Raw genomic sequence first — 26,512 nt, 5'->3', positions numbered from 1 at the left:
CATTGAACTGCATTCTGTACTCTACGGAAGGTTTTGAGAACTAAAGAGGGCTAAGGTTAGCAAAGAAATACCTGTGTATGTAACATTAGGTAGCCCAGTTATTAACAGTATGAGTTGATGTCATATAGACCACATACATAAAAAGTGTCATAGTATTTTAGCAGCAAGTGTTCTTTTATGGGACTTCATTAGTTTAAATTGTTAATAAAGCTGTATAATTCAGCAATAATATGACCCTAGTGCTAGAACACCTCGTACTAGTATGGAGTCATTAAAGTGGCTCATCTAACCCCACAAGTAATGGCAGGTTACAAGAAGAAAGTCATGGTTACTAAAATAAAGGTTTTAGAATCTATATGAGAGACATCTGAAAAATAGACATTTTAATGAAAGGTTCACTCAGCCATGTTCTAAAATAGATCTGTTTAAAACTGAAGAAAACATTCAGAGGATTATGCAATAACGCTTCAATTATTTCATCACTTCTTCAACTCATTACATTTATATGCCTGGGGCAAAAGGTGAAAAATCAACAGATGAAAAAATAAATCTACCACCTTTTTTTCACGGTTCCATTGTCTGTAATGTCGAATCTAGAAAATAAAAGGCATCTTTGCACACAGCCTTGGCTACATATCACTATTTTTCTTCAAAATATTAAAGTGGATTAGATTCACAACAGCTAATTTCTTAAAGATAATTAAAGGAATGTATGGGTCCTCTAGACAATATGAAGATGTATCTGTTTTATTTTAGAAATAAAAATACAGCCAGATCTTGCAAGACATACTTGTTTCCTGTCATACTCACAGAAGTCCCACTCTAGATATTATAGGTAACTTTTTTTTACATTTTTGTAATATATGGTAACATTGCTTATCATCTGATAAAGTGGGATTCCAGCAAGCAAGTAGTAACAGGGAAGGTCTCAGTCTCTACCACAGGTAAATTTGGAAAATAAAAAAGGAAGGTCAACCATTGCTTATATTCTGTAATTCCCTTGATTTATAGTGTATAGTCTTTGTGAGACATAAGAGTTAATATGGAGATAGGCTCCCTTTTGGAACTATAACAGCCTTCACTATCCTTGGAAGGCTTTCTACAAGATATTGAAACATGCCTGCTGGAACCCCTGCCCGTTTAGCCAAATTTGGAGAGTCAGACGCTGATTTTGGTTGGAAAGGTCTAGACATTGGCAATCCATTTGATCACAATATGTGTCAAACCATATCTTTATGGGTACATGAAAGCTCCTTTCCACGTCGTTACAAAAAAATTGGAAGTATACAATTTTACAAAGCAAAGTCTTGTTATTCTGCAGCACTGACATTACTCTTCACCGGACACCTTAATTTTTAAAAAATCTTTATTACATTGCTTCTGAATAATAATTTCCCTAGTAACTCCAACAATGAGACACATCAGAAATTTATAAAAAAAAAAAAATCTGACACAACATTTTCTTCCACTAAAACCCTCAGGCACCATTATAGTCAAAGGGTTTTCCTCCAGATTAAAGCCCAGTATTCAATGATAGGAGCCTGGTATATCCTTTCTACGTTGTAATAGCTTCTCTGCCTGCCTATACATCTTCATCATTGAATAGACAGCAATATTCGAGTTAAATTAATTTCCCTTCTGGGTATTAGCAGAGATAAATTTAGCTGGCACTCCACCTCTTAGATACAGCGCTACCACAATCTTTAGGTATTTCAATTTGACTCTTTAATTGGATGTCATAAAGTTATTCTGAAACCATTTAAAATAAAAACTTACTTTGTGTTTGAAATATAAATTGTATTTTATATATGGGAAAAGTCTATTTTTATCTTAGAAATTGGATACTTGGTTAAGGAGCCCATACATTTTAGATAGTTGTCTGTTTGAGATTGTAAATGTTCTAAATAGGGAAAGGGGAGTAAGATCCTTACCAGACACCTCTAGTGGTGGCTTATCTCCCCTTAGAAAATAAGGTCAAAATTCAACATGACCTATCCATTTTTCCTCGGACATTACTTATTGAAAGAGAGATGGAAGGCCACTATACACAGCGTCACAGGTGGCATTGGCTGATGTTATTAATCGGATTTATATGGAGCTCTTACTTAACAACCCCTCATACACCATAAACGACATGAAATGGGAACCGCATCTCTTGAGAAAGTCAGACTTTGAATGGTGTTTCAGGTATGATCAGAATGTTCCCCATCTAGGAAATATATTTATTCTGTGATAATGACTAAATCTATTATAAATTAAGGGATCCTATCATTGCAAACCCTTTTGTTCTTGATAACAAGTCAGAATAGCCTTAAGAAAAGTTATTCGTCTCCTACCTTTAGATGTCTTTTCCACGCCGCCATTCAGTAGAAAACCAGGTTTTCTTCAGTATGCAAATGAGTTCTCTCCCAGCACTGGGGGCGGGCCCCAGTGCTCAAACAGCACTGGGGGCATCTCCAATGCTGCGAGAGAACTCTCCAGTAGCACCTTCATCTTCTTCCATCCTGGGTTTTCAATTATCTAGGCCTCAGGCCTTGGGCAGAGCCGACTGCTCATGCCCGGGCCACAAGAAAATGGCCACATACACTGTAAGCTGTGCCCAAGGCCTAAATAATTGAAAACCCAGGACGGAAGAAGACGTGCGGAGAGGCGGGTTCCTGAAGAAGATGGAGGCATCGCTGGAGAGTTCTCTCGCAGCATTGGGAAAACCCACAGTACTGTTTGAGCACTGGGGCCCTCCCCCAGTGCTGCGAGAGAACTCACTTGCATACCGAAGAAAACCCGTCTTTCTACCGAATGGTGGAGCAGAGAAGACATCTATAGGTAGGAGACGAATAGCCTTTCTTAAGTCTATTCCGACGTGTTATCGAGAAAAAAAGGGTATCCAATGATAGGATCCCTTTAACATGCAATGGTTAAAAGTTCTTATTAAACTAGCCTTTGTGAAAGACCTTATGATAAATATTCTAGGCAATAGAGCAGTCTCCAGAGTACGACAAGGTAGTAGGTAATCATTACTGTACATGAATTGTAAATATTCCTGTGCAGCTAGAAGGAAACATAAACCTTGAGAATGATAGCAGAAAATCCATTCCTTAGACTTCTAAGTGCTGACACAGACCATTTTAAGAATGGATTAAATCCCTTTGCTCTTATGTAGTGTTGAACGCTCTCTAAGCCAATGCACTCAGGCCTATCAACTATTCCTTTAGCATTTTAAATTATACATAGTAACTTTTCAATGGTTCATGTTATATATTGAGAAGGCTTAGGAGACATAATTCTAAAATTCAACAAAAATAAAATACTGCATCTTAGTAATATGATCATGTGTTTAAAGGGAAACTTTCTCCATAAAGAGGCATAGGTAAAATTGATGGGTGATACAAATATCCCAAATTGTCACTCAGACAATGGATACCTGCTGTAATGGTGGGATTCAAATTTTTTAATAACAGGTTCCATGGGGTGGGGGTGGAGTAAAATTTGTGGAAAGCAGGAGAGTTAAAGGGGTTGTCCCATCACAAGGATCCTATCTATACTGCTTGTTAATGTGGATGTAAGACTTTTCCTAAATACATTGCTTCAGCAAAACTGCTTTGTTTGTCCACTATCTTACTTTATTCAATTCATTGTTGACACAGTCCTTGACTTATCTGCTCAAAAGTCAAGTGATGTATCTGCCTGCTCTCAGGGGGGGAGGGAGGAGGGGCTAAGTGCACAGGAGTGAGCCTGAGTTTCTAGCTATTCCTGTGTCTACACCACGTGACCTAGCTTACTGCACTCAGATAGAGGAGAGGAGATGCTTTCATTTCTGAACTTGTCTTCTGTTCTCCCAGTTATCAGGTTAGCTAATTCAATTGTGTTCATTATGGCAGAGACAGGCAGTCTCTGTATGTAACACAGAATGGAGTTGCTCCTGCCTGTACTTCATAGTCCAATATTGTGCATATAGTGTTGTTTAAGGACCTGTGATGACATCACAGGCCCTTCAGCTGCCCCATAGGATCACGCTATGCGGTGGGCAGAGCTACACATTAATTTGGGGTGGAGCTAAATGGCAGGTTGCATGTGAAACCACGCCCACCAAATGATGCAAGAAACCAGGAAGAAAGAAGATTTTACATCAGTGAAGACTGGTGAGTATGCGACATGGGAATACCCCTTTAAGGCTTGGCGCATGCAGCATATCACAAAGATTCCTGAAGTAGGAGAAGACAGGCAATCAAGGCCCCCTTTTGGAACCCCTGACAGTGCCTCCTATCATCCACAGTGTTCCCTGTCCCCTTAATATACATTATACCCCAATATATTAAATACGTCACTCACCTTTGTGATATTGATAGCTTCCTTAGGAAATAGAAACAATACATTTGAAAGACTACTGGTAATGTTAACATGCCGGGACATGTGCTTTATGATGTGCACTGCTGCAGTGCTTAAACCCACTGCTACACACTGTAATGTGCAATACGGCTCACAACATATTAACATTAGCCACAATTTACTGGAACAGCTGATCTGCAGGGGTCATGGCTGTCAGACCCCAGCAAATGTAGTAATAATAATAATAATATTAACAATAATATCCTAAGAATAGGAAAGATAGACATCCCATTTAATATTCCCCCCTAATGCCCCCCAGGATATTGGCTCATATCACAGTCCTCATACTGTATATTTGCCCAATCGCTGCCCCATACAATACAATAGCCTGATCACTGCTCCATACAATATAATGGTCCTTATCACTGCCCAATAAAGTATAATGGCCCATACTATGTAATGACCCAGATCACTGCCCCATACAGTATAATATCCCCATGAGTATCTCAATACAGTATAATGAACTCCATCACTGCCCTCATAAAGTAATACTCCCCCCATACAGTGCCCCCCCCCAACAGTGGTCCCCATGCAATGACCCCCATCAGTGGTTCTCATACTGTGTCCAGACCCCCCATCAGTGATATTAGTAAGGTACCACACTGCTCCCTGGCCCGCTCTTTCTCTGCTGTAGGAGCACTGCAGTAACATGTCATGTATGCTTAAAACAGGAAGGAGCAGGAGAGGCAGGGGAGTAGAAAGGTAAGTACTGCACTCAAACTTACTTCTCATTTTGTAGGCCGCAGACTGTATGTGACCTGTGGCTTACAAATTGTAAAGTGGTAGGGCTCTATCAGTTTCACAACTAGATCACAGCTGCTCTTTTCCTTGTTTCTGCAGATCAGATGTATTTTTAACAACTGGATCAGCAGAACCATGGAGAACCAGCTCCATCCCACCCCTGAATTGCTCGAAGATCAGGCCAATATGACGTCATCTGAATAAATTTCAGCCTTGCAATAAAGACAATCTCATACTGTATGTGAGATCATCACAATGTAACACAGCCCATAAATGACGCTGAGGGAACGTATTGCTACGGTACTGTTATATATATTCAGACAGCATATAGGTAAAAGTGACAGGTAGAGATGTACAGATTTCCCACAGCACACACTGTATGATTTATGGGATCTCGCTAGACATGTCATACGTCATCATTACTTTGTGCCAAAATGATAGCGCACATGACTCCTCTTACCCTCACACCGCTTTCTAGAACTGTTTTATTAGGCTAAAAACATATTCACATGGACAAAACGACGTTCACTGATAATATTATATGGCATAGATAGTCCACATAACTGGGCAGCTTTACTAAGACTGGTGTGCAGTATGCCAGTGTTTAGAACTGTTGCACTACCATAACATTTTGAGTCTGTCATTGCTTTTCTATGAAATTGCATTAGCTTAAAAAAAAATTTAAAAAAGTAAATCCATTTTGTATATTTACAAAAGAAGTAAATTTACCACATTGTCCTCTATGGGTCATAGTGACCAAAACGGCCAATCAGAATTTGGCTTTCATTGTCTCAACAGGGGCATGCATGATACATTTTTCTGAGACCCATTGTTCTATAAAATAAAAATAGAATGAGCGAGAATATGACTGTACTTGAATCTCCGACTGAAACATCTCCCATGACACAAGTGAAAACAGCCTTAAGCTTACTCCGCTATTCAATAATCGCCTTCACAAAAAGCAAACTAAAATTGCTTCTTGGAAACGGCAAAACAAGTGCTGGAAATTCCAACATTGCAGCTCAACCGCACAAAAGCAGCCTTTGAAATCTCAGCTTGTCTGCTCTGAGAGCCATACAGTGCGGCCATATAAATGACCTTTCCAACTCGCACAGCCTTCAGTTCCCAAGGCTTGCTCCAGGGCCAGGACTGATTCATATTCAGGCCTGAAAGAATTCTCTCATAAGTATATTCAGGACATTGAGACCGATAGTAACAGCCATGTACTGTATATCTATACCCCAGACGTCTTGGGCATTATCATACAGGCGCAAAGCATTATGGTAGCAGTAGCAGCTTGTTGCCATACAGGCCCAAAGCCTGTGCTAGCAGTAACAGGCTATTACTACTACCACATATCCCAGACCACGTGACATCTGGGATATTACCATATAGGCCTGAAGCCGGCTAGTATTAATATGAGCACAAACAGAATGTCATGCATTTTCCCTCTTCAGCTTATACTCGAATCAATACGTTTTCGCCGTTTTTTGTGGTAAAATTAGGGGGGTCGGCTGATATCCGGGTCGACTTATACTCGAGTATATTTGGTAACCAAGAAGAAATTTGTTATAAACAGTCACTGCACATTTCTAAATCATGTCCTTGCTTTTCTAGAAGCAAAGTCTTTACATATACATGTATGCAATTAAATGTATGCAAAATGTGTCATAATTGATATTTCTAATCAACACTAGTTATTAAGTTTTTCTATTTTTATTAGCTCATATTTTTCGGCATACTTATTATTATTATTATTATTATTATTATTATTATTATTATTATATGCATTCTATGAGACAGACAAGCTCTACAGATTTCCATAAAGCATACACTGTGTATTAGCCTATAGAGGCAGTTTTCAATGCTATTTACTAATACAGTACTGGATATGTGCCGTCTCCCCTTCCTGTGTAGAGAGGGAAAAAGTGAAAGAAGATTGGTGCTCCATACCCAGCGACACATCTCACACTGCAATAGACAGTTTTGTGTATTATTGCTATGAAGATGTGTACTTCTGAACTAAGGATGTCTCAGTATGGCTGGAAGACACATTGTGTCTCTCAATACACATCTTCATTACTGAAACATACAGAACTGTCTATTGCAGTGTGAGATGTGCTATTATGGTGGCTGTAGCTATTAGGGGGATGTACCTGTAGCTTTTAATGTAGAGCTGTGCCTAGCTGCCATGTGCTATTATAGGGGGCTGTGCCTAGCTAATGTGCTTGAGTCTGTGGCTAGTTATTATGGGGAAGAGACTGCCTAACTATTATGTGGCTAGTACTTATAGGGATACTGTGCCTATGTAGTAGGGGGCACTGTCTAACTATTGTGGAGGACTGTAGATGGAAATTATGAAAGGGGATTTTGGCAGACTATAATGAAGGGACTAATGTACAACTTATTTTAGACAAAAACAACTATTTCCTGGCCATTAATAAAAAGTTGAGAGAGAGTATTAAACAGATACAGAGTCCATACAAATTCCAGTCCTTTTGTACTGTTTATCTTCAAAAATGTCTACCTATTAGATTAGTACGAAATACAAATGCATATACAATACAAATATTCTGAATATAAAACCAATTGGAATATTTTGGACATTTAAATAAACAATGGTAATTAAAAAATACAGTATAATAATAATAATAATAATAATAATAGTATTGTTATATTTCTCGTTTCTGTCTTCCATCCTAAAAATGAATGAATATAACTGTTTTGTAAACTTATTTAAAATTTCCATTAAAAAACACTATTGTTTAAGGAAAAAGGTCTACTATAGTTGTACAGTCAGGGCAAGGTGTGAACCGAGCTCCCAGTAATACAACAGAGCAGTCATCTGTCATTGTAACCTTTGCTGATAAAAAGGTAATTCAGACAACAAACCCACAATGCACAGCACTGGTGAAAAAAATAGCTACTGCAGGTCAGCTAACATAAGTTTGTTGTGAATGCTCTAGTGGTCTGAGGGAAAACTACAATATTTCATTTTTTTGTGTATAAATAGTGAGTTGGAAAGTTAGAAAAAATATCTGCAACATGTTATTAAAAACTATATTCTAAGTAAAAAATAAATTGTCATTTTTGATTACACATTCCCTTTAAAACATAAATCCTTATTTGATACATACTGTATGTAAGTTATAATGACAAACACTAATAAGAAAAATGACTACCAATCATATCCCTGCTTCCTGTGGCGTAACTAGGAATGGCGGGGCCCCATGGCGAACTTTTGACATGGCCCCCCCCCCATCGACACCGACGCCAAAGACCTCGACCCACCCCCTCCTACGCATTCCTGCGCGTTCTATTATGCCCCATATGGCCCCTTCACACAGTATTATCCCCCATAGTGACCCCTGCACACTATATTATCCCCCATAGTGGCCCCAGCAAACAGTATTATCCCCAATAGTGGCCCCTGCACACAGTATTATCCCCCGTAGTGGCCCCTGCACACAGTATTATCCCCCATAGTGGCCCCTGCACACAGTATTATCCCTCATAGTGGCCCCTGCACACAGTATGATCCCCCATAGTGGGCCCTACACACAGTATTATCCCCAATAGTGGCCCCTGCACACAGTATTATTTCCCACTGTGGACACCCATAAACAATTATTATACTCTGGAGTCTTTTCAGACCCTTGAGTATAATAATCGGAGACCCGGGGGAATAAAAACATAAAAAAAGACTGTTTCTTACCTGTCCCCCGGCTCCTACGCTGTCGGCCTCCGCTGCCGTCCTTCTTCAATGACATCGGACGTCACATGACCCAGGACGCAGGCCGGGTTCATGTGACGTCAGAGACGTCAGAAAGGACGTCAGGAAGGAGGCCTGGCAGGATCGTGGAGAGGTAAGTAACAGTGTTTTTTATGTTTCTTACCTCTCCCGGTCCACCAATCATTATACTCGGGGGTCCGAAAACACCCCTGAGTATAATGATAGCAGCGGTAGCGGCTGTCACCAGGCCCCTAATGTCCCGGGCCCTGCGGCAGCTGCCTCTGCTGCTATGGCGATAGTTACGCCACTGCCTGCTTCTATTTTCTTGATACGATTGTTTGGTATCAATACCATCCTGAAATTGTTTGTCTCAATTATAAAAAATACTGATGGCAAAAATTGGAGCTTCTCTCCATGGCAGCCTATCAGAGTCTCTTTAGTCACTATGACAAATATCTCCATTTGTCATAAATAAAACTCACATTTGATGGTACTGGTACTGTAAAACTGTAAAGAGTCTTTGCCAAATTGTGGTGTTTACCCTATATGGGGCCCTGGTCCATGGCTACATTTACTTGGAAGAGGTGCAAAACAGCTGTTAAAAACATCTATCTTTCATGGTCGTCTTGCACTCATGTGGCACCAGTTTTCACAGACCCCCCCCCCCCCCCCCATACATTTTAGTGCATTGAGAGTCCACGAAAATGGCCAAAAATAGCACAACCTATATTTTGATGGTCTGTAATCATGGACCGTTAGACTAACAGTCATGTAAATAGCCCCCATTCACTGACAGTGAATTGATGCTGCCGTGTGAATCTAGCCTAACATTGAAATCCCCATTTGCAAGGTATTTTAAGCCCCACAATGATCCACTCAGAAACACTCCACACAAAAGCTTCCGAAAAATAGATCATTTGCATATGTCCTATGTGGCTACCTAAAATATGAGTATATGTGTAATGCAAGATTTATAATGAACTTGTAATACAAGTTGTACAGTGAGATGGATCATTCTAAATACCATCAGACCCGCCATTGATACAATACAAATTGTACAGTGAGATAGATCATTCTAAATACCATCAGAACTGCCATTGAAATAATACAAGTTGTACAGGGAGATGGATCATTATAAATACCATCAGAACTGCCATTGATATAATACAAGTTTGTACAGTGAGATAGATCATTACAAATACCATCAGGCCCGCCATTGATACAATACAAATTATACAGTGAGATAGATCATTCTAAATACCATCAGACCCACCATTGATATAATACAAGTAGTACAGTGAGATAGATCATTATAAATACCATCAGAACTGCCATTGATATAATACAAGTTGTACAGGGAGATAGATAATTCTAAATACCATCAGACCCGCCATTGATATAATACAAGTAGTACAGTGAGATAGATCATTACAAATACCATCAGACCCGCCATTGATATAATACAAGTTGTACAGTGAGATAGATCATTCTAAATACCATCAGACCCGCCATTGATACAATACAAATTATACAGTGAGATAGATCATTCTAAATACCATCAGACCCACCATTGATATAATACAAGTAGTACAGTGAGATAGATCATTACAAATACCATCAGAACTGCCATTGAAATAATACAAGTTGTACAGGGAGATGGATCATTATAAATACCATCAGAACTGCCATTGATATAATACAAGTTGTACAGGGAGATAGATAATTCTAAATACCATCAGACCCGCCATTGATATAATACAAGTTTGTACAGTGAGATAGATCATTCAAAATACCATCAGAACCGCCATTGATATAATACAAGTTTGTACAGTGAGATAGATCATTACAAATACCATCAGACCCGCCATTGATATAATACAAGTAGTACAGTGAGATAGATCATTATAAATACCATCAGACCTGCCATTGATATAATACAAGTTTGTACAGTGAGATAGATCATTACAAATACCATCAGAACCGCCATTGATATAATACAAGTTGTACTGTGAGATAGATCATTACAAATACCATCAGAACCGCTATTGATATAATACAAGTAGTACAGTGAGATAGATCATTACAAATACCATCAGAACCGCTATTGATATAATACAAGTAGTACAGTGAGATAGATCATTATAAATACCATCAGAACCGCTATTGATATAATGCAAGTAGTACAGTGAGATAGATCATTATAAATACCATCAGAACCGCTATTGATATAATACAAGTAGTACAGTGAGATAGATCATTATAAATACCATCAGACCCGCCATTGATATAATACAAGTTGTACAGTGAGATAGATCATTACAAATACCATCAGACCCACCATTGATATAATACAAGTCGAGCCATTTGCAGGTAGATGTTTGCAAGTACACACTTTATAATAAGTCACCTTTTATTGGACTACGTTTTTATTAAAACTGGTTATTTTCAGCGTTTCATTTACTCACCAAAGGTTTCATTTCATCTTCATCTTTGAAATAATAGAGCTGGTCTCCCTTGAGAACAAACCAGCGCGTGTGCCAGGTTTTGACAAAACCTCCTTGCTTCCGCAGCCATCCACACTTAATTGCGTTCTGCCGTCCTTGGCCAGTTTGGGGACTCTCCGCAGAGACATTGTAGTCATCCATAATCAGACTGATAGACTTTTCTGTTACAGAAGCAAGAGAAAAGAGAAATGTAATACATGAAATCATCTTTGTAGCAGAGGAAAGAAAAAAAAAGCAAAATAGTTTTCTCAGTAGAGACACAACGGTAAAATAAATAGTCCCTGACAACAAAAGTTGCACTGCAAGGGTTCCTACTGTATTCTTCAAACTTATCTCCATGCCTGTGGCAGTCAGCAGGGAGCTAACCTACTTTTTAAAGTGTGGTTCAGCTGTAAAAGGCAAACAAAGGAAAGGAGCAAATCATGGATGTGTCAGGTAGTATGGAACACAGCCAACCTTTCTCCTCTGCAGTTCCTGTTTGTAGAAGCAAATACTGCCAGCATGGACACATTCTATAACGTTTCTACCATCTTTGTCTCCCACAAGTACAACGCAGTGCAAAACATTTTGAGCATTTCTATGAACTAAACTACCTCCATGGCATGAATCCCTACACTAGGCAATGCTTTTGACCAAATATCAGAGTAAAGAACATTGATTTAGACCCAGATATTGGTTTAAGCCAGTATGTATTCAATAAAAGTTAATGTAATGTATACAATTTTTCAACAGTACTTTATGATGGAAGTCAGCTGTCGTCTATCCTTCTCTTTTTTCTAGCTTAGCCCATAATGTTTGATTACTCACTGTTCCTTATTACTGTGTGGCGGCCTGAGTGCTCGCAGTGTGGAGGTGGAACAAACCTGAGTAGGCCCAAGATGGTGTCCTCACTGGTCACAGTGACTTTTGGTGCCAAATTCTCTTACTGGCCCTAGGCTGCCATAGTAATTATGTGGTCGCACTGAGGCAATGGTGTTGGGACTCAAAGGGCACTCCCTATGATAGTGTTTTGGGTTGCCCTTGATGTTAGGCGCGAATAAAGTCACAGGGGCCCAAATGGCAGTTGAAACAGGCATAGTTTGCAATTCAGTTTACATGGCAAAAAACATCCAGTTACAGAGCAACATGGAGGCACAATTCCCTTACACTACCAGGTTCCACACATTTGCCACTTTTCATACATGGACAGGAGTGGTTATGTGCATCACTCCTTGCTTCCCTTTCCCTGGGGCCAAGCTCTTCTTTCAACCACTATTGAGAAAATGCATGGCATGTCTTGTACATGGATACCTACATACTTGAGTATAAGTCGAGTTTTTCAGCACTTTTGTGCTGAAAAAGGCCCCTCGGCTTATATTCAAGTCAAGCAAAAAAAAAAAATGACCAGCCGCAATAGTAATGTATAGAATCTCCTATAAAATATTGGAAAAAAGGGCCACACGGTGGCTCAGTGGTTAGCACTGTAGCCTTTCAGTGCTGGGTCCTTGTGTTCAAATCCTGCCAAGGGCAAAAAAAAACATCTGCTAGGAGTTTGTATGTTCTCCCTGGGTTTGCATGCATTTCCATCCCATATTCCAGAGACATACTGATAGGGAAAAATGTACATTGTGAGTTCTATGTGGGGCTCACAATCTACATTAAAAAAAAAAAAATTGTGGAAAAAAAAGAAGCTTTAAAAAAATAAAATAAATACAAGTTCTAAATCCCTCCTTTCCCTAGAATACATATAAACGTAGAAAATGACTGTGAAACACATAAACATTAGGTATCCCTGTGTATGCAAGTGCCCAGTCTACTGAATATAGGGTATCTGCAGTGCTCCTGTTCCATCGGAAAGGGGTTAATAGGCGCACTGCAGATACCCTATATTCAGCCAGATTGAATTCCAAGTGGGTAAAAAAATCCCAGTCCTCAAGCTCAGGGAAGGGGCAGACAGACAACCAAAACACCCTTTCCCAGCACCCAGCAACTACTGCACCCCAAAACTCTGACCATTTTAATTTTTGAAATTTTCCAATAGCTGCTGCATTTCCCCCCTAGGCTTATACTTGAATCAATAAGTTTTCCCAGTTTTTTGTGGTAAAATTAGGGGCCTCGGCTTATATTTGGGTCGGCTTATACTCGAGTATATACGGTAAGTTTTCAGACTGGTCAGCAGGGGAGATGTTCCTTGCCTGTTAGCCCAATCTGATGCTAGCTAATCTAGATTCTGAAAACCCTGCCCTTTCTAGTGCTAGCTCTAAATCTGACTCCTGGTCTAAAACTAACTACAGTCTGAGGTAAAGGGAAGTAACTCTTTGACTAAAGGTTGGGGTCTCCTAGCAGCCAATAAACTCACCTCATCTTCTAGAAAGCATAAACAACTCCTGCTTGCACAACAACACAGAAACGGCAAATTACCTTCTTAACTCCTTTCTTACCCAGCATAAAGTTGGAAAATGCAACTAGCCAGAAATAAACAGGGCCAACGGTATTAAATAATTTATAAAACTGTGTAAAAATATTATAGATACATAAAATAGTACAAACAAAAGCATAATATAAATAAAATATAGGATCAAAAAGTTAAGTGATGATCAATGTCCACCCATATTAAATAGTAGCCTACCATACAGGAGAAGCGTGCAAAAATATACCAAAAATATGAAACACAAAACCAAGAAAATGGGAATTGGCACTCAATATAACAATAAGATTTATAAAAATATCCAAATTTATTAAAATACAGTTAAAAAGATTACATGAAGGTAAAGATGAGACAAATACTACAAAACAGGTGTCAGACAAAGGGTAGGGTCCAAAAAAATTGGTATGGTTGGTAATAAAACACAAGGCAATACAATTGAACAAAGTATCCAGGACAATGATATAATGGAAGTCCCCTGGTCACAGTAATAGTCAATACTAGGGTTGAGCAATCGGGATCGGAAAAGATCGGTTTCCAATCGGCGATCGAGAAAATATTACGGTCGCGATTGGAATCCCGATCCCAATCTTTTTGGGCGGGATCGAGATCGGGGCTTATTTCCCACAATGCTTTGCTACTGGCCAATCATTGTGGGAAAAGCTTAGCACCTATAGGAATGAATGGAAGCAGCTGGCCGCTTAACCCCCTGCGTTCCGGCTGCGTCCATTCATTCCTATGGATTTACCGCAGTCGGCCACTCTTCTGCTTTTTCCCTGTTTTACCGTATACCCAGCTGAATATACGATAAAACAGGGACGAAGCAGAAGAGTGGCAGGCTGCGGTAAATCACTGTGTGCTGCGCTGCTGTGAGGACGACGAGGCAAGTTCACGAGTAGATAGATAGCACTGTACATTGACTTATCTATCTACTAGACAAGTCAATGTACAGTAATATCTATCTACTCGTGAACTTTGCTCAAGTTACCTTCTCAGAAGTGCTGCTTCTGCCGCTGCTCTCTGCTGGTCTGGTCCTCTGTTCTTCATGTGGCTTCAGAGCGCCCTGCCCCCGCCTCGGCCTCCGCCTCCCTAGACTAGTATTATAGAGAAGGCGGGTACTGGGAGGGGAGACGAGTGATGCACCCACACTCTCCAGCTGCACCAAGCCCCGCCTACTCCCTGCATCTCTACAATACTAGTCTAGGGAGGCGGGGGGGGGGGTGTGCAGGGCGCTCTGAAGACATGTGAAGGACAGAGGAGTGGACCAAGAAGAACAGGGAGCTGCACCTGTGCAGGTAAGTGGACACTGGTGGGGGGGAGAGGGGTTTAATCACTACATAGCATGGGGTCCAAAAATTTAAACAATTTTTGGACTACATGCTGTGTAGTGAATAGGATCGTTTTAAAAATTCAATCTCCAATTATTTAAAAAATCCCATTGACTTGCATTGGGATCGGAATTGGGATCAGTATCGGGTTCGAATGGAAAATGATCGGAAATCAGATTTTAAAAACGATCCTGAAATTTCAAGATCGGCTCAACCCTAGTCAATACAGTATTGTAACCTGAATAATAGTAATTAGGTATAGGTCCCTATATAGAGAACATCTACCAACATATAAAGGTAGACATCAAAGATGCTGTGACCAAAAAATACATCCTGTAACAAGCGGATATAATTGTGGTAATCAGATAGATAATTATTAGTTTTATTAATTATTATTATTATTATTATTAATTAAAAATATTTAATTTTTATTTAGTTATAATTAATTATAATTGACATTCCCATAGTAGGATCCAAAGGTGAACGGCCGCTACCAAGCCATCAAGCAGGGTGGTGTCCAGGGGACAGTAATAAGGGAATGCAGGTAATCGGTTAGTGCTAAGGTGGCGGCACCCAAATAACCAAGAATGAACCACTTTCATATTAATCTATATTAGGTTAAGGTATTTTACTAAAACAGTAGGACATTTTTCAAGTGTGATTTTGCAGTTCTATGACAGCTTAGATATAGGAAAAAAAGAAATACTAAAATGCAGAATAAAAAATTAAATAAAATAAATATAATGTAAGACAGACTAGATGGACTACATGGCCTTTTCCTGTTGTATATCTTCTACATTCTCTTCTTTAAGATGGCATGCTTTCTACTCCAAGAAGCAACGCTCGCTATCTTCTAAGCAGGTCTTACACCTGTGTTCTGAATTTTATACCACTATTAAAAATGTTCCATTCTTTGTCAGGTTTACTGTAGCACTGAACTACTTACAAATAAATGTCATCTCTGAACTTCTATCAACTTAATATTTTCTCATTCTTACTATAAAAGAAAATGATGCTGAAGCAAAGCTGAATGTTAGCAGAGAATCCACATAGTAATTTACTTGCTGAAAACTGAATAGATTGATCCTGTAATGAGGAGGTTAATTGCTGGTGGCTATAAGCAGTCTGTTAATTACAAATCTCAACATGGTATAGGCGAGAAGCAATGAGAGGTGGGAAGTAGAGATGAGCGAACAGTGTTCTATCGAACTCATGTTCGATCGGATATTAGGCTGTTCGGCATGTTCGAATCGAATCGAACACCGCGTGGTAAAGTGCGCCATTACTCGATTCCCCTCCCACCTTCCCTGGCGCCTTTTTTGCTCCAATAACAGCGCAGGGTAGGTGGGACAGGAACTACGACACCGGTGACGTTGAAAAAAGTAGGCAAAACCCATTGGCTGCCGAAAACATGTGACCTCTAATTTAAAAGAACAGCGCCGCCCAGCTTCGCGTCATTCTGAGCTTGCAATTCACCGAGGACGGAGGTTTCCGTCCAGTTAGCTAGGGGTTAGATTCTGGGTAGGCAGGGACAGGCTAGGATAGGAAGGAGAAGACAACCAACAGCTCTTATAAGAGCTAAATTCCAGGGAGAAGCTTGTCAGTGTAACGTGGCACTGACGGGCTCAATCGCCGCAACCCAGCTTTCCCAGGATCCTGAATGGAATACACTGTCAGTGTATTCCCGTATACCCGATATATACCCCCGATACCCGTTCCAACGGTGTGCCCCCCCACCTTCACCCCAGAAATACCCTGCAAGTCCCCTAGCAATAGAATTGGGGCTATATACACCCACTATTTTTGCTACTGCCATATAGTGCCATTGTCTCACTGGGAATTCAAAGAATATATTGGGCTTACATATAACTTCAATTCCAGGGAGAAGCTTGTCAGTGTAACGTGGCACTGACGGGCTCAATCGCCGCAACCCAGCTTTCCCAGGATCCTGAATGGAACACACTGACAGTGTATTCCCGTATACCCCATATATACACCCCAAATCCCCGTTCCAACGGTGTGCCCCCCCACCTTCACCTCAGAAATACCCTGCAAGTCCCCTAGCAATAGAATTGGGGCTATATACACCCACAATTTTTGCTACTGGTATACAGTGCCATTGTCTCACTGGGAATTCAAAGAATATATGGGGGTTATGTGCACCCACAATTTTTAATACTGCTATACAGTGCCATTGTCTGACTGGGAATTCAAAGAATATATGGGGGTTATGTGCACCCACAATTTTTAATACTGGTATATAGTGCCATTGTCTGACTGGGAATTCAAAGAATATATGGGGGTTACGTGCACCCACAATTTTTAATACTGGTATACAGTGCCATTGTCTGACTGGGAATTCAAAGAATATATTGGGGTGACGTGCACCCACAATTTTTGCTACTGCTATACAGTTCCATTGTCTCACTGGGAATTCAAAGAATATATGGGGGTTATGTGCACCCACAATTTTTAATACTGGTATACAGTGCCATTGTCTGACTGGGAATTCAAAGAATATATGGGGGTTATGTGCACCCACAATTTTTAATACTGGTATATAGTGCCATTGTCTGACTGGGAATTCAAAGAATATATGGGGGTTATGTGCACCCACAATTTTTAATACTGGTATACAGTGCCATTGTCTGACTGGGAATTCAAAGAATATATGGGGGTTATGTGCACCCACAATTTTTAATACTGGTATACAGTGCCATTGTTTGACTGGGAATTCAAAGAATATATGGGGGTTACGTGCACCCACAATTTTTAATACTGCTATACAGTTCCTTTGTCTCACTGGGAATTCAAAGAATATATGGGGGTTATGTGCACCCACAATTTTTAATACTGGTATACAGTGCCATTGTTTGACTGGGAATTCAAAGAATATATGGGGGTTACGTGCACCCACAATTTTTAATACTGCTATACAGTTCCTTTGTCTCACTGGGAATTCAAAGAATATATGGGGGTTATGTGCACCCACAATTTTTAATACTGGTATACAGTGCCATTGTTTGACTGGGAATTCAAAGAATATATGGGGGTTACGTGCACCCACAATTTTTAATACTGCTATACAGTTCCTTTGTCTCACTGGGAATTCAAAGAATATATGGGGGTTATGTGCACCCACAATTTTTAATACTGGTATACAGTGCCATTGTCTGACTGGGAATTCAAAGAATATATGGGGGTTATGTGCACCCACAATTTTTAATACTGGTATACAGTGCCATTGTCTGACTGGGAATTCAAAGAATATATGGGGGTTACGTGCACCCACAATTTTTAATACTGCTATACAGTTCCTTTGTCTCACTGGGAATTCAAAGAATATATGGGGGTTATGTGCACCCACAATTTTTAATACTGGTATACAGTGCCATTGTCTGACTGGGAATTCAAAGAATATATGGGGGTTATGTGCACCCACAATTTTTAATACTGGTATACAGTGCCATTGTCTGACTGGGAATTCAAAGAATATATGGGGGTTATGTGCACCCACAATTTTTACTACTGGTATACAGTGCCATTGTCTAACTGGGAATTCAAAGAATATATTGGGGTGACGTGCACCCACAATTTTTGCTACTGCTATACAGTTCCATTGTCTCACTGGGAATTCAAAGAATATATGGGGGTTATGTGCACCCACAATTTTTAATACTGGTATACAGTGCCATTGTCTGACTGGGAATTCAAAGAATATATGGGGGTTATGTGCACCCACAATTTTTAATACTGGTATATAGTGCCATTGTCTGACTGGGAATTCAAAGAATATATGGGGGTTACGTGCACCCACAATTTTTAATACTGGTATACAGTGCCATTGTCTGACTGGGAATTCAAAGAATATATGGGGGTTACGTGCACCCACAATTTTTAATACTGTTATACAGTGCCATTGTCTGACTGGGAATTCAAAGAATATATGGGGGTTATGTGCACCCACAATTTTTAATACTGGTATACAGTGCCATTGTCTCACTGGGAATTCCACAAATAATTTGGGGATTCATTCACCCTACATCTCAGGCTCTTGCCATATTCACCCAGGTTGTCAGTGCTGCACCAGCTCGTTCCCAGACAGCTCGGCCCGAAAAACGCGTTACCTATATAGAGGATTTGGACAATGAAGACAACATGTTCTAAATCTAATGTCTGCACCTTCTCCAGAATTAAAATAAAGGCAGCGTTTAACTTTCAAATAGCACTGCACAAAGGAAGAGCTTATCAGCTTGTCTCATGACATGCTACTGAAAAGTTTCATTTGTGTATCTTAATGTAAATATAGTTGTATAAGCTTTTTGGGTTTTAGGCACTGCCAAGTTATTTATTACCACCCGCTCCCTTATAATGATGATGACGCCAAAGTCACTGTGGGTGTTCAGAGCTCACAGCTTTGGGTGACATTTGTCTTGCTCTCTGTCGGTACCAGCTGTCTTTTTGGATACCGTAAAGTTATGTTGACTTTATTAACAGCTATAGAAGCTTTAGCCAGGTTGTGACGGTGTGTAACCCTAACAACACTAAGTGGGATACACATTAATAGTCAGTCTATGTACGCTAAACGTATCACTGAAGTAATTTTTTTTCCCTCTCCCCTAATATAAGAAAGGAACAGACATTAGACCTAGACCGGGGTTCGAGGCTTGAAAAAATCCAGTATTATTTGTTCTTCATGATGTGAAATATGTGTTGAAAAGCAACCCAAGATGAAGTCAGCCATGTGTGCCAGTGTGTTACTTGGCATGCCTTTGCTGGCCCCAACTGTAAGGGTCACTCTCCATTTCCTCCATTTTCCACTCCCCTTCACACCATTTGTGGTGAAGCAATGGGATGCACTGAAGTGCACCCTCTAGCCTCGTGTGGGATAGGGACATCAGATGCCACTCCAACCCCCTCGTCTTCCTCCGCCAGCCAACGGTGCGAAGATGAGAGGAGTGTGCTCTGAATGTTTTCTGCCTAGCAGAGGCTAGTTCTCACTTACGAAAATGGCCCCACTTTGACCTGTATATCAGGCACAATGGTGTAGGTTTCAAAGAAACATGGCACCAACAAGTTGGAAAACGTGGGCCATGCGTGGACCGTGTTTGAGTCTGGCAAGCTCCAGATCTGCTACCAGGTTCCAGCCATTATCACAGGCGCAAAAATGCCAGGCCCCAGGTGTAGCAGGGAAAAAAAAATGCCATCTCAGCCAGGATGGCATCCCTGACCTCGGAGGCACTGTGCTGTCTGTCCCCCAAGCTGATCAGTTTCAGCACGGCCTACTGACATCTCCCCATGCCAGTGTTACAGTGTTTTCCGCTAGTAGCTGGGGTGGAGGTTGCAGCTTCGTAGGGTTTCAGTCTACTCCTGCCATGAATTTTGGCCTGGGAGAGGAGATAGGCCACCCCAGTTTGCACCCGGGGAACAGACTCCACCACATTCACCCTGCCTGTCATTAAAGATAAGCACTGCAGCATCCCTGACCACAGGCGCTTGTCCATGTGTCGGTGGTCAAGTGGACCTTGCAGCAAAGCGCAGAGCTCTGGGCCCGACTGATGTTATGGGACACATGCAGGCGCAAGGCAGAGACAGCACACCAAGAGAAGTAGTAACGGCTAGGCCCAGCATAGGGAGGTGCCCCAGCTGCCATCTGCTGACGGAAGGCCTGGGTCTCCAGAAGCATAAACAAACACCAACATCTCCAGGGCCAGCAGTTTATCGATGAGGCTGTTACAGGCTTGGGCATGGGGGTGGGTTGTATTGTACTTCTGCCTGCAATGAAAAGCTTGGGAAATGTGGAGTGGCTGGGAAGAGGCGCATGATGGTGCAGGCCAAAAGGGCGCATGAGGGTGAACTCCCCAATGTGTCAGAGATAGGTGTGTAGGTGTCCTTGCATCATATACTTGCACCATATTTGGCTTTGGAAGTTAATTTTGTGCCAAAAAGTGGTTAAGACAGCGATCCCTCAGCTACTCCCGTTACACTGTCTATTGAAGTTACCATCTGTGGAAGTGGACCACCATTTCTAAGATCCCAAAGGAAGCAGGCAAGAGATGTGCAGTTCAGAAAAAAAGATGAGAAAATAAGTTTAGGCTGTAGAGCACAGAGGGATCGGAGAGGACAGAGCTGGTGTCGGCCAGGTATTCCCACAACATGCGCCTATACTTGTCCCTCCTGGTGACACTAGGCCCCTGAGTGGCAGTAATTTGTCCAGGGGGGCCATTAACGTGTTCCAGACCTAGGAATAAGTCTTCCAACAGGGTAGAGTTTTGCATGCCTTTGCTTCTACCCACTGTTTTTGCTGCTTAGCTTCCCTCCACATCTACTCTGCTTTCACCCCTAAACATCACCCCAGTTTATGCCTTTGCTTCTACCCAGGTTTTTTGTTGATTTAGCTTCTCTCTACATCTACACTGCTTTAGCCCCTAGACATCACCCCTGTCCATGTGGGGTCGGTGGCCTCGTCATCCACCAACTCCTCTTCCAATTGCGCACTGCCCCCTTACTGCAAACCGCACATGACCACAGCTTGCCTTGATGGCAACTGTGTCTCATGATCCCCACTTAGGTCCAGACAAGTCGGTGGCGGGTCCAAAACCCCAAAATTGGAAGGAAATGGCAGATGCTGCAGTATTTCTAACACCTGTTCCTGGTGCTCGGGCCTGGTCTGTGTTGTACCCTGCACCCTGCTTAACGCATCTGCCATATCCGAAGTTGTGCTGAGCGCATGCTAATGTTTCGTGTCCAGTGCAATGGATGGGATGGGATTTCACATAAGTCTGCCACCCATGGCCACTCATGGTTGAGCAACTGAGGGAGTTGACTTTGACGAACCCGAGGGTTTTGGAGTTGGAACTACATCAAAGGTCTGTGCTGCTCACACACTCTGCTCAACACATGATATGTTTAGTGCCAGCAGTGTGGAGACGTCGCACAACAGCCGTTGTTCCAGCAGGTACAGGCGTTGTAGGAGTGCATAGAGGCTAGCAGCGGCAACTATACACTTTAAAAACTATCCGCACAAGCGCCACACTTTCACCAGTAGCTCAGGAACATTGGGGTACCTTTTTCAAAAGATTAGCAGCAATGAGTTAAAAACGTGGCCCAGGCATGGAATATGTTGCAGGCTGCCAAGCTACAGAGCCAATCCCAGGTTACGGCCATTATCACACATGACAACATGCCTGGGCCCAGGTGCAGTGGCAAAAACCACATTGCCGTCTCATCGAGGATGGCATGACTCACTTTGTAGGCAGTGTGCTGTCTGGCCCCCAAGCTGATGAGCTTCAGCACGGCCCGCTGACGTCTCCCCACACCAGTGTTGCAGCGTTTCCAGCTCGTAGCTGGGGTCAATTTAACAGCGGAGGAGGGTGGTGTTTCAGCCCTCCTCCCAGGAATGTTGTGTGGGGAGACAAGTCAGGCCACCACATTTTGCGACCCGGTCCACGCCTCAACTACATTCAACCACTGTGCCCAAATTGAAAGGTAGCGTCCCTGTCCACATGCACTTGTCCATTCGTAACTGGTCACATGGAACTTTAGGGCTAAGCGCTGAATTTAGGGACCGCCTCATGTTTGGGGGAAAGTGCTGGTGTGGACGGCACAGTGCGGTGGCGCAGTAGACACTCTGCCCAAAAAGGGCAGAGTGTCCCCCAGCCGGGATTCCAACATCTCCTGGGCCAGATTTCTTGAGATGAGGCCGTTGAAGCCTTGGGCATGTGGGTGGGTTGCGCTGTACTTTAGCATGAAATGAAAGGCTTGGGAGATGGGGAGTTGCTGGGAAGAGGCGCATGATGGCGCGGGCAAAAGGAGAAATGGCAGGAAAAGGTGAGGATAAGGGTGAACTCCCCAAAGTGTCAGAGGCAGATGTGGAGGTGTCCTGGCTCCTGGTCTGGACTGCAGCGCCAGCCCTGTCAACAGTGGAAGAGGCAGTGGCCGCCAGGCCAAACGACGATTATCCTGCGCTTGCTCTCACCCACTGAGCCCAGGGCTTGCCTTCCAAATGATGGCACCCGCAAGAGGTGGTGAGATTCCTCTCCGCAGATCTCCAAACCATCTTGGACTTGCAAATTGCACTAAATTTGTCATGTAACTGACATGTATATGATGAGTCTATCCATTGTCTGTTCATTTTGGTGAAAGTCAGCCTGTCAGCTGACAGACAGCTGTGCTTGTCAGTGATGATGTCACCGGCTGCTTGTACCCCCAGTTTTTGCTGCTTAGCTTGCCTCCACATCCACACTGCTTTTGCCCCTACACATCACCCCTATCCATGCCTGTGCCTCTAGCCATAAGTCTGCCACCCATGGAAACTCATGGTGCAGAAAGTGAGGGAGCTGACTCTGAGGAACCCTTGGGTTTTGTAGCTGGTACTCCATCAAAGGTCTCTGCTGCTCACACACCCTGCTGAACATACGGTATCTAGGGTTAGAGCGTGTGGTGACCTCGCACAACAGTAGGTGCTTCAGGCAGATGTAGGCCTTGCTGGAGTGTATTGCGGCTAGCTCCAGGTACTGTAGACTTGGGAAAGTGGGTGTCCAAGTGCCGCACTTTCACCCTTAGCTCAGCTAATTTGGGGTATGTTTTTAAAAATCATTGCACCACTACATTGAACATGTGGGCCAGGCATGGAACGTGTTGGAGGCTGGCAAGCTCCAGAGCCCTCCAACAAGCTAAAAAACCTGGCCCCAGGGGCAGCGGGGATAAACAAATTGCCATCTCATCCAGGATGGCATCCCTGACCTCAGAGGCAGTGTGCTGTCCGTCTCCCAAGCTGATGAGCTTCAGCCCAGCCTGCTGACGTCTCCCCACACCAGTGTTGCAGCGTTTTCAGCTCGTAGCTGGGGTAAATCTAACAGCGGAGGAGGAGGAGGGTGGTGTTTCAGCCCTCCTCCCAGGAATGTTTTGTGGGGAAACAAGTCAGGAAAATTCTTGAAACGGGAGAGTTTTGCATCTTTGCCCTTGCTGCCTATGGACATCCCTTTGCCTCTAGCCACCATTTTCCCTGCTTTGCTTGCCTCCAAATCCACACTGCTTTTGCCCCTAGACATCACCCCAGTCCATGCCTTAGCTTGTACCCCCAGTTTTTCCTGCTTAGCTTGCCTCCACATCCACACTGCTTTTGCCCCTAGACATCACCCCAGTCCATGCCTTAGCTTGTACCCCCAGTTTTTCCTGCTTAGCTTGCCTCCACATCCACACTGCTTTTGCCCCTAGACATCACCCCAGTCCATGCCTTAGCTTGTACCCCCAGTTTTTCCTGCTTAGCTTGCCTCCACATCCACACTGCTTTTGCCCCTAGACATCACCCCAGTCCATGCCTTAGCTTGTATCCCCAGTTTTTCCTGCTTAGCTTGCCTCCACATCCACACTGCTTTTGCCCCTAGACATCACCCCAGTCCATGCCTTAGCTTGTACCCCCAGTTTTTCCTGCTTAGCTTGCCTCCACATCCACACTGCTTTTGCCCCTAGACATCATCCCTATCCATGCCTCTTCCCCTAGCCATAACTCTGCCACCCCTGGAAACTCATGGTGCAGAAACTTTGGTTGCTGACTTTGAGGAACCCTTGGGTTTTGTAGATGGAACTCCATCAAAGGTCTGTGCAGCTCACACACCCTGCTCAAGATATGGTATTGTAGGGTTTCAGCGTGTGTGAATGACGGACAACAGCCTGTGTTTGGACAGATGTAGGCCTTGCTAGAGTGTTTTTAGGCTAGCAGCGACTCCTGTGCACTTGCAAAAGTGGGCGCACAAGCGCCGCATTTTCAACAGTAGCTTCGGTACATTTGGGTATGTTTTTAAAAAACTTTGCACCACTAGGTTAGACGTGGGCCAAACATGGAACGTGTTGGAGGCTGGCAAGCTCCAGAGCCGCTACCAGGTTCCAGCCATTATCACAGGCGTAAAAATGCCAGGCCCCAGGTGTAGCAGGGAAAAAAAAATGCCATCTCAGCCAGGATGGCATCCCTGACCTCGGAGGCACTGTGCTGTCTGTCCCCCAAGCTGATGAGCTTCAGCACCGCCTGCTGACGTCTCCCCACACCAGTGTTTTAGCGTTTGCCGCTAGTAGCTGTGGTGGAGGTTGCAGCGTCGTAGGGTTTCAGTCTACTCCTGCCATGAATTTTGGCCTGGGAGAGGAGATAGGCCACCCCAGTTTGCACCCGGGGAACAGACTCCACCACATTCACCCTGCCTGTCATTAAAGATAAGCACTGCAGCATCCCTGACCACAGGCGCTTGTCCAAGTGTCGGTGGTCAAGTGGACCTTGCAGCAAAGCGCGGAACTAAGGGCCCACCTGATGTTGAGTGACACGTGCTGGTGCAAGGCGGGGACGCCACACCGGGAGAAGTTGAGACGGCTAGGGACGGCATAGTGAGGTGCCACAGTTGCCATCAGGTCCGGGAAGGCGGGAGTTTCAACAAGCCGGAACGCCAACCTCTCCTGGGCCAGCAGTTTAGCGATGTTGGCGTTCTAGGCTTGCGTGGGTGGGTGGTTAGCGGTGTATTTCTGCCGGCGCTCCAATGTCTGAGAGATGGTGGGTTGTTGTAAAGAAGCGCCTGATGGTGCCTTTGATGGTGCAGGAGAAGGAGATAAGACAGAAACAGGGGAGGATGAGGGAGAAGTCAACAAAGTGGCGGAGGCAGATGAAGTGATGTCCTGGCTCGTCCTCTGGAGTGCATCGCCAGCACTGTGAGCAGAGGCAGTGGCATGAACGGCGGGCGACGTTTGTCCTGCCGTTGCTGCCTGCCACTGATTCCATTGCTTGGATTCCAAATGACGGTGCATTGAAGTGGTGGACAGGTTGCTCTTCTCAGGGCCCCTACTCGATTTCGAGAGGCAAATTGTGTAGACGACACTATATCTGTCCTCGGCGCATTCCTTGAAAAAACTCTACACCTTCAAGAAACGTGCCCTCAATGGGGGAGTTTTTCTGGGCTGGGTACAAAAGGGAACATCTTCGGACATTCCGGGTCTGGCCTGGCTTCGGCAAAGCAGCTGACCTCTGCCTCTGGACATGTCTCTGCCTCTAGCTACCCTTTTTGGTGCTGCACCTGCCTCAACATCCACACTACTTTCCCAGCTTGACATCTGCCTTGTCCAGGTGGGGTCGGTGTCCTCGTCGTCCACCACCTCCTCTTCCAACTCCTGTCTCGCCTCCTCCTCCTGCACAATGCGCATGTCAACTGGCTGCCCTGACAGCAACTGCGTCTCATCGTCGTCGATGAGGGTGGGTTGCTGGTCATCCGCCACCAAATCGACCGGAGATGGAATGGAGGAGACTCTAGTGTTTGAGCATCTGGACACAGATACTCGTCTGTTAGGTCCGTGGAATCGCGAAATGGAGGGGCAGGTTGCGGTACAGTCAAAGGAAGGGAGAACAGCTCTGGGGAGCAGGGACAGTTGGGGTTAT

The 26,512-nt window shown here is 43.2% G+C and overlaps 1 protein-coding gene across 2 annotated transcripts in view; it reads right to left on the bottom strand.

The window, feature by feature from the left end:
* Window positions 1–26,512, bottom strand: part of ARHGAP24 (Rho GTPase activating protein 24) — a 525,659-nt gene that overhangs the window by 369,366 nt on the left and 129,781 nt on the right. For both annotated transcript variants that reach the window (XM_075284649.1, XM_075284641.1), the window contains exon 2: window positions 11,326–11,525. In XM_075284649.1, coding sequence (XP_075140750.1) covers window positions 11,326–11,505 — 180 coding nt within the window. In that variant the 5' untranslated portion in view covers window positions 11,506–11,525. The remainder of the gene's footprint in view (window positions 1–11,325; window positions 11,526–26,512) is intronic.

Source organism: Leptodactylus fuscus, chromosome 1 (genome assembly GCF_031893055.1).
Source record: "Leptodactylus fuscus isolate aLepFus1 chromosome 1, aLepFus1.hap2, whole genome shotgun sequence".
NCBI classification, from domain to species: Eukaryota; Metazoa; Chordata; class Amphibia; order Anura; family Leptodactylidae; genus Leptodactylus; species Leptodactylus fuscus.
Note: the sequence above shows the minus strand (reverse complement) of the source record. Positions and strands in the feature narration are given on the sequence as shown.